Below are 13,495 nucleotides of genomic sequence, written 5' to 3'. Positions count from 1 at the left end.
CTAGATTTCAATTGTACAAAGAGAGAAGGCCACACGCTGTGACTTGCCCTGCAAGCTGGAAGGGCAGCCTCTCCAAGCCACTGAGAGGAGTTAGGACAAGGGTTTGTCCCCAGTCTTGTTCTTCCTTTAATGTCACTCCCAGGCCCCATCCCTCCCCAGCCCCTCAACCCACAGCAGGATCAAGTGACTGGGTGCCCCCTCCTAAAGATTCAAGATTCCCCTCCCCATGATACTGCTCAGGCCCAGGGTCAGACTCTGCTAAAGAATTAGGGATTCTCACCTCCTCTCTCTGCTTGGGACTCACGGGGAAATCTCGGCAAGCAGCCTGTAACCTGCCCAAATGAAAAGCATCTCCCCTGGCATGGACGAGGGGGCATTGCCCAGACAGGAGCTCAGGGGCTGAGCTGGCTCTGACAGCTGGGGAGGAGGCAAGTAGCCAGGCCCTGTCTGCAGAGCTGGAGGCCTGGCAGTGCTGGACTACCCCCAGGGCCTTCCCTTGGTGCCCACTGAATGACTCACCACTGTGAGGTGCCCACTGAATGACTCACCTTGGCACAAACACAATGGTCAGGGGTGGGCACAGAGCCTGCTTCCTCTTGCACCCCAGCCCCCATCAGATGCTTTCCGAGAAGCTCTTTGAGCAAGGGGCTTGGGCTGCACCCCACCCAACAGGCTGGCATCTTGGGATAAAAACAGCACAGCCCCCTGCAAGGGCTGCCCTTGCCACGCGACACCCTCACCGGCAGTGGAGAACAAGGCTCCGTTCAGCAAGTGCTCAGGAAAAGGGATCAGAGGCCCAGGCGTGGGCAGTGGGCAGTGGGGCGGGGGGTGGGGGCACGAGAGGAAGGCTGCCCACTTCCCAGAAGTCCAGGGACAGAGATGGGTGAAGGGCCTGGGCAGGGTACTGACCCCGGGGGACAAGATAGAAGGTGTGATTGGATCTGAAATCTCAAGGGGCAACAGGGCCCAGGCCCCAGGCTCCCAGTTCAAACCCACTGGCTCCTAGGTTCCCAAACCCACCAATTCTCCAGAAGCCTTTCCCAGCTTCTCAGCTTGATGTGTGGGAACTTGAAGGAGATAAATCTCCAGTGTGAGAGTGAGGTGAGGGGTGGCCAGGGAAACGGGGTGTTACAGGAACAAAGATGGGAGTTGGGACAGCCAGCTCATTCATAAGTGCTTTGTGGAGCTGTCAAGGCCTGCGCTCTTGGAGGGGGTGCGGGGAGGCTGGGCAAGGAAGGGGTGAGCCCGATGAGGCTGAGGCTGGGGCTTAAGGGTGACCCAGGGGGAGGGCCAGAGAGTGCAGCGCCTGTCCCCACTTACCCTATCAGGGGCTCCACGTTCCTTCCATCATTCCCCCACTGCTAGACAGAGGCCTCAACTGACCCTCCAGACAAAGGGCCGGTTCTAATTCCAGCCCACAGCCCCACACCTGCAGATGGGGAGAAAGCAGGAATGCAGAACGCCTGTATTCAGAGGGAAGGACTGCAGGAATCTGTTGGGAATGAGGCTGGCAGGAAACTGTAACATAGGCTGTTCCTTGAAGATATGGAACAGGTTTGTTTTCCACCAGATTCCCAGCATCTAACAGGCACTGAGTGTGCCTGAGAATGCTGAGTGAGGAAAGGCCTGGGTCATAGGATCTAAAAGTTAGAAGACAGGTCAGAGGTCATCTGGTCCAGCCCTTCCTTGACCCACCGTCCCAGTGAAAGGGTCTCCTTGTCCAGTGGTCAGGGCCCCAGACGCAGCATCGGCCCCGGGAACTGCCCACTAGCACCTCTGTCTGGAGCCAGGCTGGGGCTGGCATGCCCAGGAGGCCCTGTCTCTGGGCACAGTGACCTCGGTGGGCATGAGAGGCACTCTCCCCATGGCTGGGCTGTGGCCCAGCCCCACCCACTCAGGCTATGCCAGGGGGTGTTGCCAGGGGCAGCCTGGGCCGGGCCAGGCCGGGCCCTCCTCCATAAAGCCAGCACATCCCAGGAGCAGGCAGAGCCAGGACAGGATGGAGAGGAGACGGGTCACCTCAGTGGCTCGCCGCTCCTATGTCTCCTCCTCAGAGATGGGGATGGGGGGCCGCCGCCTGGGTCCTGGCACCCGCCTGTCCCTGGCTCGAATGCCGCCTCCACTCCCGGCCCGGGTGGACTTCTCCTTGGCCGGGGCGCTCAGCTCCGGCTTCAAGGAGACCCGGGCCAGTGAGCGGGCGGAGATGATGGAGCTCAATGACCGCTTCGCCAGCTACATTGAGAAGGTGCGCTTCCTGGAACAGCAGAACAAGGCGCTGGCTGCCGAGCTGAACCAGCTGCGGGCCAAGGAGCCCACCAAGCTTGCCGACGTCTACCAGGCGGAGCTGCGCGAGCTGCGGCTGCGGCTTGATCAACTTACCGCCAACAGCGCCCGGCTCGAGGTGGAGAGGGACAATCTGGCGCAGGACCTGGGCACCCTGAGGCAGAAGTGAGGAGGGGGCCGCAGAGGGGCCTCATGAACAGGGAGCACTGAGCCACCCCCCCACCCCGGGAGAGGCAGCACCTGCAGGCCTGCGGGGTCTCGGGCAGGGGCTCTGCCTCCCTGCTCCCCAGTTTCCCACCTCTGGGAGGAGAGGGTGGCCCTTGCTCCCCAAGATGAGGGTGGGCCCGGGAGGAGGCCCAGGATCTCAGGGATCTGATTCCCAAAGACCTTTGGGTACTCTCAGCACCTCCCCGCTGGGGAAAGCTGTGTGGGACAGTCAGGGACCCCCAGCGGGCAGGGTCTCTGCGTTTCACTCACTGCAGGGCCTTGTTACTGTGGTCGGGGAGCGCACGTATTCTGAGCCTGGGTCTGTCTAGAGGGGGAACTGGAAGGGAAGATTGGTATGCACCAGGAGGACTGGGCTGGGGCTACAGGAAGAGGGGGAAAGAGCAGGCAGAATACTGGCTTCAGAATACAGGAGACCCTGCCTGTCACCAGCTTATGACCCTAGTCAAGACACTTCAACTTGCACAGCTGTAAAGCGGAGATCTTAATAAAACCCATTTCCAAAGGTCAGAGGAAACCCCAGGGGCATGGTCCTTGCTGAGCTGGCAGGGCATGCATGTGTGACTTCAAGTGCAGGAGGACGTGTGTGTGTGTGTGTGTGTGTGTGTGTGTGTGTGTGTGTGTGCAGCAGTGAGTGTACATTGGTGGAAGCGCCTGTGTGAGCGGGAGCAGGTGCAGCAACCCTGATAAGGCAACTTGGTAACGAGTTAAAGCAAAGGACCTTGTCTGCTCACCCTCCTGGCCAAGTCCTTCTGCCCCTCACTCCTCTTGCCACTCACATTGGTCCTGGGAGGGAGGGGGGGGTTCTCTGGCAGCTACCTCCAGGGAGACTAGGGCAGGGGTCCTATAGTCCTCAGAAGAGCCCGGACCCAGGAATGTGTCCCCCTACCCCAGGCTCCAGGATGAAACCAACCTGAGGCTGGAGGCTGAGAACAACCTGGCTGCCTATCGACAGGTCAGGGTGGCAGAGGGGAGGGGCCGGGGAGGGGGAAAGTGTTGATGGCAGCCCACCCAAACATAGCCCCCAAGCCCAGCCCTCCAGAGCAATGTGCTGCTCCCCCCAGCCACAAAAGGAGGGATCAGATAAGACTAGGGAGTGGGGAGGAGGAGTCTGGGGTCAGAGGGGCCCTTTGCTTCCTCCCTACTCCAGGAGGCAGATGAAGCCACCCTGGGCCGTCTGGATCTGGAGAGGAAGACTGAGTCTCTGGAGGAGGAAATCCGGTTCTGGAGGAAGATCCATGAGGAGGTAAGGCCAGGGCAGAGGGAGGAAAGGCCAACACAGAGATTGGAACTGAGGAAAAGAGACAGAGAGACGGAGACTGAGGCAGAGGTATTCAGACATAGAGAGAAGGAGACAGACTGACAGAGAGAGAAAGAAAATGGGAGAGAGAGAAAAGACAGAGAGAGATACAGAGAGAGACTAAGGGAGACAGAGATAAAGACAGGGCCTTCCCTGGTGGTCCAGTGGTTAGGACTCCGCGCTCCCACTGCAGGGAGCACGGGGTCCATCCCTGGCTGGGGAACTCACGTGCCTCGCTGTGCGGCCGGGGTACAAAATGATAGATAAGAGAGCATCCCCAGCCCCCGGTAAAATGCACACAGACACACACTCCACTTACTGAGAATTACAACAGGCCTCATTGCCTCCTGTTTTTCTTCACTACAGCCCAGTGAGATAGGGACCGCCGTTCCAGTGTTATCTCCTTTTCACAGAGGAGGACACTGAAGCCCAGAGATGTTAAAGAACTTGCTAGGGTCACACAGTTAGTCTCTCTGACTCCATTCCCTCTGCCATCTGTCTCCATTTAAATGAGAGCCATACATAAAAATACACACACAAACCAACCAACCAACCCCCCCACCACAGCTGAGCTCTGACTTCAGATAATGGATGCAGAATCCACGGCCTCAGGGAACCTGGGAACCCACAGGCACACCCACACCACAGGGACTCAGTCACTCTCCCACGAGAACACAGGCACACTTTCAGTGCTCCTGCCTTCCAGGCTTGGGAGGAGGACACCATGAGACCCCCAAAGTACCCCCCGCCTCCCTTAGCCTGGGCCATGCCATTTCCTTCAACTAGGAATGACCATCTCCCTTAGCCAACTTCTGTGTCCGAGGGGCAGACAGAAGAGGGCATGATGCTGTGGGGAAACCCCAGTTGCAGCCTGGTCCCTGAGCCCTGGCATCCCTTCTCTCACCCTGGCCAGGAGGTGCGGGAGCTCCAGGAGCAGCTAGCTCAGCAGCAGGTTCACGTGGAGATGGATGTGGCCAAGCCCGACCTCACAGCAGCCCTGAGAGAGATCCGTATGCAGTACGAGGCAGTGGCGTCCAGCAACATGCATGAGGCGGAGGAGTGGTACCGCTCCAAGGTAGCCCTGACTTTGGGCCAGCCTGCCTCCTCCAGGCAGCCCTCCTGGCTCCATACAAAAGAACTGGGGAAGGAGGGTGGAGGAAGCTGGGGGAGGATCCTCTCTGAGTGACTGATCTTCACCAGAGAAGTGAGGTGACTTGCCCGGGGTTACACAGGCATTATTATTTCCAATAAGTACTTATTAGTACTTATTGCTATTACTATTAGCCAACACTGTTGTGTATTAGGCCCTGTGCTTTGCATGGATTATTTTACCATGAAGTAGGTACTATTCTTTGATAGATGAGAGAACTAAAGTCCAGAGAGGTTAACCAATTTGCCGAACGTCACACAGCTCCTAAGCAGTAAAGCTGGATTTCTAACCCTAGCTATCTCACTTGGGAGCCTGAATTCTTGATGCCTCTGTATCCTGGGTTATTGAGCATCTACTACATCTCCAGCTCTGCCCAGGATACAGAGACATGTCTGACCAGGGAGATGTTATGTCACCCAATAATGATGTCTACGGAGAACACAGCAGGGCAGAGTTTATATACAATGTGGGGACAGGAAGGATATCATAGAAGGGAGGGCACTGGGACCAGGCAGGACTGGAAGCCTGTGAACATAAAGAAAAGAGGAAAGGGGCATTCAGAGTGCAGGACAGAGCCTGAGTAGAGGCCGAAAAGCACAAAGAGGTAGGGGCCCAGAGATCCTGGGCCAGGGCGTGGAGCTGAGGAGTTTAAGTGGCAGAAGCCAGTGATGGTTCTGAGCAGGGCAAGACGTGATGGAGCCCTGAGGGCTTCACTGCAACAGGGCTATTAGAATCCAGCGCTTGCTCACCAGAATCCCCTGTGTAAGGTGGAAGAGGACAGGGTTCAGTCACGTGGATGGAGCTGCCAGTGCTGGAGATTCTGGATTCCGTGGCGAACACTGTTCATTCCTGCATTCCCTGACCAGGCACTGTGCTAGGTGCTGGAGACGTAGCAGTGTCTTCTGTGTCCCCGGTCCACGGGCCGCAGTCGCTGCGAATAATCCCACCCAGGGCCAATGGCTGGGGTGAGCTGGACAACCACCCTGGGGTCCCGCCCATCTCCCTGATCCTCCAGACATCGTTCCTCCCCACGGGCCCGCACAACCTCCGCCATAAGCGTCCCCAGCCCTCCGCTCAGCATAAAGCCCTCTCCCCATTTAGTTTGCGGACTTGACGGACGCCGCTGCCCGCAACGCGGAGCTGCTCCGCCAGGCCAAGCACGAGGCCAACGACTACCGGCGCCAGCTGCAGGCCTTAACCTGCGACCTAGAGTCCTTGCGCGGCACGGTGAGCGCGGGCAGGGCCAGAGGCGGGGGGACGGGGCCCGCGAGCGGAGGCTGGCGAACCGGAGGAGGGGACCTGCCGCCCTAGGAGGTGCTGGAAAAGGGCCAGGGGCTGGGACCAGGGCTGGGGGCGGAGCTCTGAAAAGTTACTCGGGGCGGGGCCTCGAGAAACCAGCCGACTCCACCCACAGAACGAGTCCCTGGAGAGGCAGATGCGGGAGCAGGAGGAGCGCCACGCGCGGGAGGCGGCGAGTTACCAGGAGGCGCTGGCCCGGCTGGAAGAGGAGGGGCAGAGCCTCAAGGACGAGATGGCCCGCCACCTGCAGGAGTACCAGGACCTGCTCAACGTTAAACTGGCCCTGGACATCGAGATCGCCACCTACAGGAAGCTGCTGGAGGGCGAGGAGAACCGGTGAGCCCAGCCCAGCAGCCCGCCCTGCGTGCCCCTCCCTGGAGCTGCTTTGCTCCCTTCAGGGACTGTCTTATTCAGTCTTGTGTCCAGCCCCCTCCTATCCCAGTGCCCAGCACAGTGCTTGCCTAACACACAGTTGGTATTCAATAAATGTCTGATGAATGAATGAATGGATTCAATTCAGACCATGTTGATTAGGTCCCGGGGTAAGGACTCGGGTCACCTCCCAAACTAAGAGGCTCACTTCCCACCCTCCCAACAAAAATCGGGCTTCTTTTCCCCTGACCAGTGTCTTCTGCCTCCTGGGAATTCTCTTCGCCACTCTTCCCTCCCCTCTGCCGTCCTCCAAGCACCCACTCTCTTTTGAATAGAGATGTTCCCCTCACAACATCCAGGCCCCTTGCCGGATTTGGCAGCTCCAAGGAGTGTGTTTGCTGCTGGGGAAGCTAAAAGATGGGGTCGGCCTTTCCTGGCAGGGAAAAAAGCCTCAAAGCTGTCATGAAATCCCCAGACCAGGACCTGGCCTGGGGATATCCTAGGGCAGCCTGGTCACCCCTCTCTCTCTCTCTGCTGTCTTTCAGCATCACCATTCCTGTGCAGACCTTCTCCAACCTGCAGATCCGAGGTCAGTAGAACAGGGTCTTGTGGGCAGAGTGTTGGACTCCTGCCCCCTCCCCCAGGCCTGTGGGTTGCTGTTCTGGCCTGGGGCCGAGGACCAGGGCAAACGGGCCTGGGGCTCTCCATGGGGACCTTCATGATTCACCGCAGAACTTCTAGCCAGAACACACCATCCCAGAGCATTCGAGGTGGGGCTTACAGCCACTCCTGTCCTGCTCTGCCCTTTGTCCCACACCCCCCCATCCCCACACCCCATTCCATTGCAGAACTGGGTGATGACGGTCTCAACCTCTGTCCTGTCTGCAGATCCCTGATTAAGCTCTGCACATCCAAGTGTTTGATGTTTGTGTGTTTTTTTTTTAACCGCTTGTCACTACAGGGGGCAAAAGCACCAAAGAAGGGGAAGGTCACAAGGTCACAAGACATCTCAAAAGCCTCACAATACAAGTTATACCAATACAGGCTCACCAGATTGTAAATGGAGCCCCACCGGCTCTCGGTTAGCTGCCTGCCTTATAGACACGGTGCTCTTCTCAGCTTGATAGGGAGCGAGCCTCACCAAGCCCACTTTCCCCATCCTCTTGGGCTCCCTCCTCCCAGGTTTCCTTAAAGGGCCAAGCCTGTGTCATTTTCCCAGCAGCCTCAGCACCCAGCCCAGGACCTGGCACAGGGTAAATGTAGGTTAAAGTAGCAGAGTTGGCCGGTGTTCAAGGTGATAAGTCCTCGGGTGCACAGGTGAGATGCTCTGGGGCCTCTGAGCAAACGCCAGCCTCTGCCTCACCTCTTTCCCATCACTGGGAGGGCCCCTAGGGTCTCGCTGTGCCCAGCAGCCAGGCTCTCTGCCTGATTCTTCTGTCCCTGAGGCTCCATTGTTCAGCTCAGTGATGATTCAACCCAGAGGATTATTTCCCCCTGGACTGCTGCTCTTGGAGTGAACAAAGTTTTATGTCCCCTGCTCTTAATTTTAAATATTAGTGAGTGTGACATGTTATATTTTTCTCTCTGAGGGGGGAAAAAAAGTCAATTACTTCTTACTTGTATGTGGCCCTCAAATGATTCTTAGCTAAGGAAAAAAAAATTCTTCTTTCTTTTGGGCTAGAAATTTAGGAACACTAGCTATGCATGTATCAGGGCTTAGTTCAGCATGAGAAAGGTTAACCAGGCAGACCAGGTAGAGGCAATACTGCCAAATGCCAGACAGAAAAGGGTCACTAGGGCCCAGAGGAGAGGCAGAGAGAAGTAGGAAAGAGGAAGGGGGACAGGAAAGGGACCCACGTGTATTGAGCACTAATATGTGCCCGTCATTTAACAAACATTATTTCAGTTAACTGACTCCTCACTCCCACCTAGAAAAGTAGACAACAGCATCCCCATTTTGCAGATGAGGACACTGAGGCTGGAAGAGGTAAATTAACTTGCCCACAGTCATGTGGCTGAGCTGGGACTCAAGTTCTGGCCTGCCTGACTTCAAAACCCACGTGCTCCTTCCTTGGCACGGCTCTGGGTTGTCAGGAAGCCAGGGGCCAGGTGAGGGCTTGCAGAGGGGCTGAAATGCAGCCAGGCCAGGAGAGCGAGCAGGTCAGCAAGGACTTGCCCAGCACCATAGGGACTTAGGAGGTTGCCAGCACCTTTGGAAGAGCCTATGCCCTCTCTGCCTGATTGGATAGGCTTTTGGACTCATGATTGGGGGTTTCATGGTGAAACCGAGGGTGGGAGAGGATGTCTAGTGCCCTGAGAGCCCACGGAGGCCTCCTCTCCTCATGCCTGCAGAAACCAGCCTGGACACCAATTCCATGTCAGAAGGCCACCTCAAGAGGAACATCGTGGTGAAGACCGTGGAGATGCGGGATGGAGAGGTGAGGAGGGCGGATCCCAGATTCTGGCCCCGGCAGACTCTGGAAGAAAGCTTGACTGGCACATAGAAGGTTGTTGATCATTCACAACAGCTCCTCTGGGAGGCTCTGCAAGAGGGGAAGGAACCCGGATGTAATTCATTTCCCCAGCCCCTCCACTGGCAGTTCTAAGGGGAGCCTGGGTGCCTAGACCACTGGATGGGGTCCTGACTCCAGCTTTCTCCCTATCTCACCCTCACACTCCGGTGCCCCCATGCCAGGCCTGGGGGAGAGAGAAAGAAAATTAAAGTTAGTAGCTTTCACTCCCAACTTTCAACTTGCAGCTTGGTGAAAGGAACCTGGCAGAAGAATGGGATGTGGGGATTGGTCATAACCCCCTCCCCATCACACCAGCAACAGTACCAGCTAATCTTACAAGATCAGCTCACCATGTGCCAGGCATGGTGCTAGTTGTTTGCCCACGTTACCTCATCTCCCCCTCTGACTGCTGCATGGGCGTGTTCCGGCTACTATCATAGAAAAGATGACCCAGGAAGGCGGGGGACTTGTCTAGGTCCATAGCCTAGCTGTGGTGGACCTGGAGTCTGTGTGAGCTCCTAACCTAACTGTGGCACCTTCTCTGTCCCCTGCAGGTCATTAAGGAGTCCAAGCAGGAGCACAAGGATGTGATGTGAGGCAGGACCCACCTGGTGGTCCCTGCCCCACAGTATGAGGGGCCTGCAGCAGGAGTCGGGGTAGTTGCCTCTCCTCTGCTAGTTAATTTCCCCATACTTGAGTTCCCACCCACCCCAGCTGCTCCTCTTCCCCCTCAGTCTCTATGTCAGCTTGCTGCCCTAGGCTCCATCAGAATTAAGCCTGTCAGACAGCACCCACCCAGCACCCAGCAACTCTAACAGGGCACTCACCCCAAAGGGGCAGCCTGGAGGGGCATGGCCAGCAGCTTGGGTTAGAATTGGCAGGGAGGAGAGAAGTTGGGGAGGGCAGGGAGACCTAATAAATCACCCTCCATATCCCGAATCCCTGTTGTCATGGCAACTGTTGCCAGAGCCGGAGGTGTCTGGGGGTATCTGGGAACGGGGCCTTTGAATTTCCTCAGGCTGGTGGAGGAAAACCGAGACAGACGCTGAGACAGGCAGGGGAATCCCCATAGGCAAGGCGGCCTTGGCCAGAGGCTTATTCTTCTAGACTGACTCTGCCCAGTCTGAGGGTGGGTGGGGCTATCCTGCCACCTGGAGTAGTCACCGGACAGAATTCCTGGCCTGCCCAGATTGCAGAGGGGCCTCCTGAGTGATGGTTCAAGTGTCTCAGCCCCACTGAGCTGCCACGTGGGCATGCTGTGGGCCCGTGGGAGCTTGATTCTCAGTACTTGGGGGAACTACAGTGTAAGTGGTGAGGGAAGGGGTGCTGGGAGGGAGTAGAAGGGGGCCTGGCCCCGAGCTGTGGGCACAGAGAGGTCAAGCCCAGGAGGACTCCCCCGCCCCCGATACAGGCTGGAGGGGGGGCAGGTAGAGATGGTAGAGGAGGCGGTTGGGATGAGGCCAGACATCAGAGTGGGGGGCTGTGAGTGAGCAGTTACACTTGGCCTCTGGGTCGTGGGAATCAAGAAAGTGACTCATCCTCTTGAAGATGGTGAAACAGGAAAGAAAGAGGCTGCTGTTCCTGGGGGCAGGGCCCACTTTGTCCCAGCTCTAAAGGCCCTTTCCTGGCTGCGTAACCCCTGTCCACCCAGGCCTGGGAGCCGCTGCAGCTGCCGCCTGACCCCAGCAAATACTGCTAGGCAAAGCCTCTGCCGCACGCCTGACCCTCTCCTCCCCACAGTGACCGCTGCTCTTCCCTAAGCCAAGGCCCCTGTTGTCTCCTCGTAGTCAAATACAAAGCGTACCCCCGTGTTTTAGGTAGCGCCCTATTTTATAATTTGGGAACCCGAGGCCCACGCAGAGTGAAGACACTGGTTTGTGTTCCTGCAGCCTAGAGGCAGGACAGCTTGGGGCAGACACTTTCACCCCGAGCACCTGTTCTGCGGTCCACGGGAAGACTGGCAGACACGAGATGATCAGTGCCCACGAGCGGGGCTCAGAGGCCCACTCCAGGGTCCCCATCTCCCTCTAAGGCAGAGGGAGGGAGAAGTAGGAGTCCCTCCCTCTTTCCAAGACTGGTGCCCTTCCCCTACTCCCTCCTGCCACCCACTGCTGCTAACCTTCGGGGCACCACTGCTGCCTTTAGTCACTGACATAAATAAAGACAACTGCTGTGGCTTTCCCCAGAGTGGACTCTCATCTGTTCGGCAGAGGCTGGGGCTGGGGGAAGGGGGCAGGAAGTAGCCTTGGACAAGACACAACTTGCTTCTTATCACTGATCATCTTGGGACCCCCAGCCACCCCCAGCAGTGGCCACATGACAAATCCCATCTCCAGCCCTACTCTGCCCTGCAGCCCTGGTGCCTGCCCCCCACGGCCTTCGCTTCCCGCCCCTCTTCTCACCCCCAGCCCCCAGCCTGGGTGCAGTCTCTCAGGAAAGTGCTGAATTCAGTCTCCAATTTCCTCACCCATTTCCCCTGTTCTAGTCTCTACCTGTATTCCCAAACTCACCATTTCTACCTGCCAGTCCCGGGATGAGGCTGAGAAAGAAGGCAAAGAGGATATATACTAGGTACCCCGACTCTTTTCTTCCCCCACTGCTACCCCCAATTCAAACAGCGCCCACTTAGCAATCCTCGAAGGCAAGAAAATAAAGCACGTCAAACACTGTTCAACACCAGACAGGTGATAAATGTTAGGTTCACTTCTTCCCTCTCTGAGCGTGAAGTCAGAAGACACGTGCACCCTGGCTACTTCCATCTCGCTTCAGTCCCCCATCTCCCACCAGCCTCAGGCCTCCCCACTTCCCAGATTGGGTCCCAGACTCGCTCATGGTAGCGGGGAGCAGGTTATAGCTAACAACTTTGTCCACATGCCCTGCCACACATCCCAGCTCAGGATGCCTATCCAGAGGCATCTGGTACCATTTAACAAACACATTTGAGCACATCTGGTCTTCAGAGCTGGGGAAGAGAGAGCCTAGGGGGAGAAGTTGGGACAACAGCGGAATAAGTAACAGCAGCAACGACAGAGGTGAATAGTGATGAAGACTGCCGTGATGAGCAGGTAGCCTATCAGGGTGAGCACCAGGGCGGCCCGAATCTCGGGGTTGGAGAACGAGACTGGGTAGCGGCCTCGAGATGTCACGCCCAGTCGGACCCCAGCGATGCGCACGCCCTGCCGCCAGCAGTAGTAGATGCCCCGGTCTTCCAGCTGGGTGAAGCGGATGTGGAGATGGTTGCCGTGGTCGATGAACACCCTCATGGACCAGTTGACGCCCTTTAGGTACTGCGTGCGGTAGAGGTACTGGTGGTCCTTGTCCCAGGCCACGGCATGCTCCGGCCGGGCCCCGGGACAGGAGATGATTAGTCCGTGGCCCAGCCTCTGCTGGTGGAACTGAATGGGCACCTGGGGCAACCAGGGCCGGCTGCCCACTTTGGACACGTAGCTGAAGAGGGCCATCACACCCTCCTGGATCTTCTTCTTCTTCTCGCAGGGCACCAGGCAGCTCCGAAGCAGCAGCTCAGGGGCGTGGTTGCTGGCCTGGGCCCGGAGCTGCCTGGGCACGGCCCGCGAACCACAGGACACCACGTCGGGCAGTGTCTTGCGGTAGCGGGGGGAGAGGTCTGGGCTCTGCAGGTAACACAGGCCGATGCGCCACTGCTCCCCGCGCACCCCGCAGCGGTCGCAGGGGGTCCACTCCCAGAAGGTGGTGAAGACGTGGAGGCTCCCGTGGTACTCATCTGCGAAGGGCTCCTGGCCCTGGTCCCTGAAGGTGGCCACCATCCCCTCACTGCTCTGGATGTCCACGTCGTAGGCGTAAAAGTAGTCCCCCTTGCGGGTGCCGCAGAAATACAAGCCTGAGTCCTCGGGCTGCGCCCGGAAGACCAGCAGGCTGAACATACGGATGCTGAAGCGGACCAGCATGTCGCTGCCCACACGCACCTGGGCTGCCTCCGTCAGGACCCGCCCATCAAAGTCCGTCAGCACTTTGGTGTGGCCGCTGCCGAGGTGCTTCTGATAGTACCAGACGACAGCGGACACCTCCTCGGGCTTGCAGTGGCAGGGGAGCTCGAAGCTCATGTCAGCCAGGTAGGCTGCATTGTCAAACATCAGGAAAGCTGGGCAGGGGGTCCTCTGAAAAATGTTCTCCTTCTCCACGATTTCAAAGGCCTGGAGGCTCCCCAACACCCACAGGAGCACAGTGGCCTGGGCCAGGTTCAAGCCTGCGCAAGGGAAGAGTCAGGGGGGCGGGGCAAAACCTAGGCACTAAAGGCCTGTGGGGCTTCTAGAAATCACCGCTGGGAGGAGGCACGTATATGAGGAAAGGATTCAGCAGCCGGGAAAAGAAGCA

The 13,495-nt window shown here is 57.7% G+C and overlaps 2 protein-coding genes and 1 long non-coding RNA gene across 4 annotated transcripts; 1 reads left to right on the top strand and 2 right to left on the bottom strand.

The window, feature by feature from the left end:
* Positions 1-1,980: 1,980 nt before the first annotated feature.
* GFAP (glial fibrillary acidic protein) lies at positions 1,981-11,322 on the top strand. Of its 2 annotated transcripts, XM_082374386.1 has the most exons (10): positions 1,981-2,448; positions 3,403-3,463; positions 3,659-3,754; positions 4,722-4,883; positions 6,060-6,185; positions 6,373-6,593; positions 7,175-7,218; positions 7,591-7,710; positions 8,982-9,067; positions 9,697-11,322. In XM_082374386.1, exons 1-10 carry the CDS (start codon positions 2,000-2,002, stop codon positions 9,736-9,738), a joined length of 1,407 nt encoding a protein of 468 aa, XP_082230512.1. In that variant the 5' UTR covers positions 1,981-1,999; the 3' UTR covers positions 9,739-11,322. The 2 variants fall into 2 exon arrangements, with proteins under 2 accessions (XP_082230512.1, XP_082230513.1); XM_082374387.1 differs by lacking the exon at positions 7,591-7,710.
* LOC309619322 lies at positions 5,396-6,053 on the bottom strand. The gene is made up of 2 exons (XR_014238889.1): positions 5,708-6,053; positions 5,396-5,483 (listed from the first exon to the last, which is right to left on the bottom strand). It is a non-coding gene; the product is annotated as an uncharacterized lncRNA (long non-coding RNA).
* A 76-nt stretch (positions 11,323-11,398) lies between the features above and the next one.
* On the bottom strand, positions 11,399-13,402 carry FAM187A (family with sequence similarity 187 member A). The gene has a single exon (XM_082374396.1). It carries the CDS (start codon positions 13,252-13,254, stop codon positions 12,121-12,123), a length of 1,134 nt encoding a protein of 377 aa, XP_082230522.1. The 5' UTR covers positions 13,255-13,402; the 3' UTR covers positions 11,399-12,120.
* Between the last annotated feature and the right edge of the window lie 93 nt (positions 13,403-13,495).

The sequence above is a fragment of the Balaenoptera borealis genome (genome assembly GCF_965194805.1).
Source record: "Balaenoptera borealis genome assembly, chromosome: 20".
In the NCBI taxonomy this organism is placed as follows: domain Eukaryota; kingdom Metazoa; phylum Chordata; class Mammalia; order Artiodactyla; family Balaenopteridae; genus Balaenoptera; species Balaenoptera borealis.
This window is presented reverse-complemented; position numbering and strand designations above follow the sequence as displayed.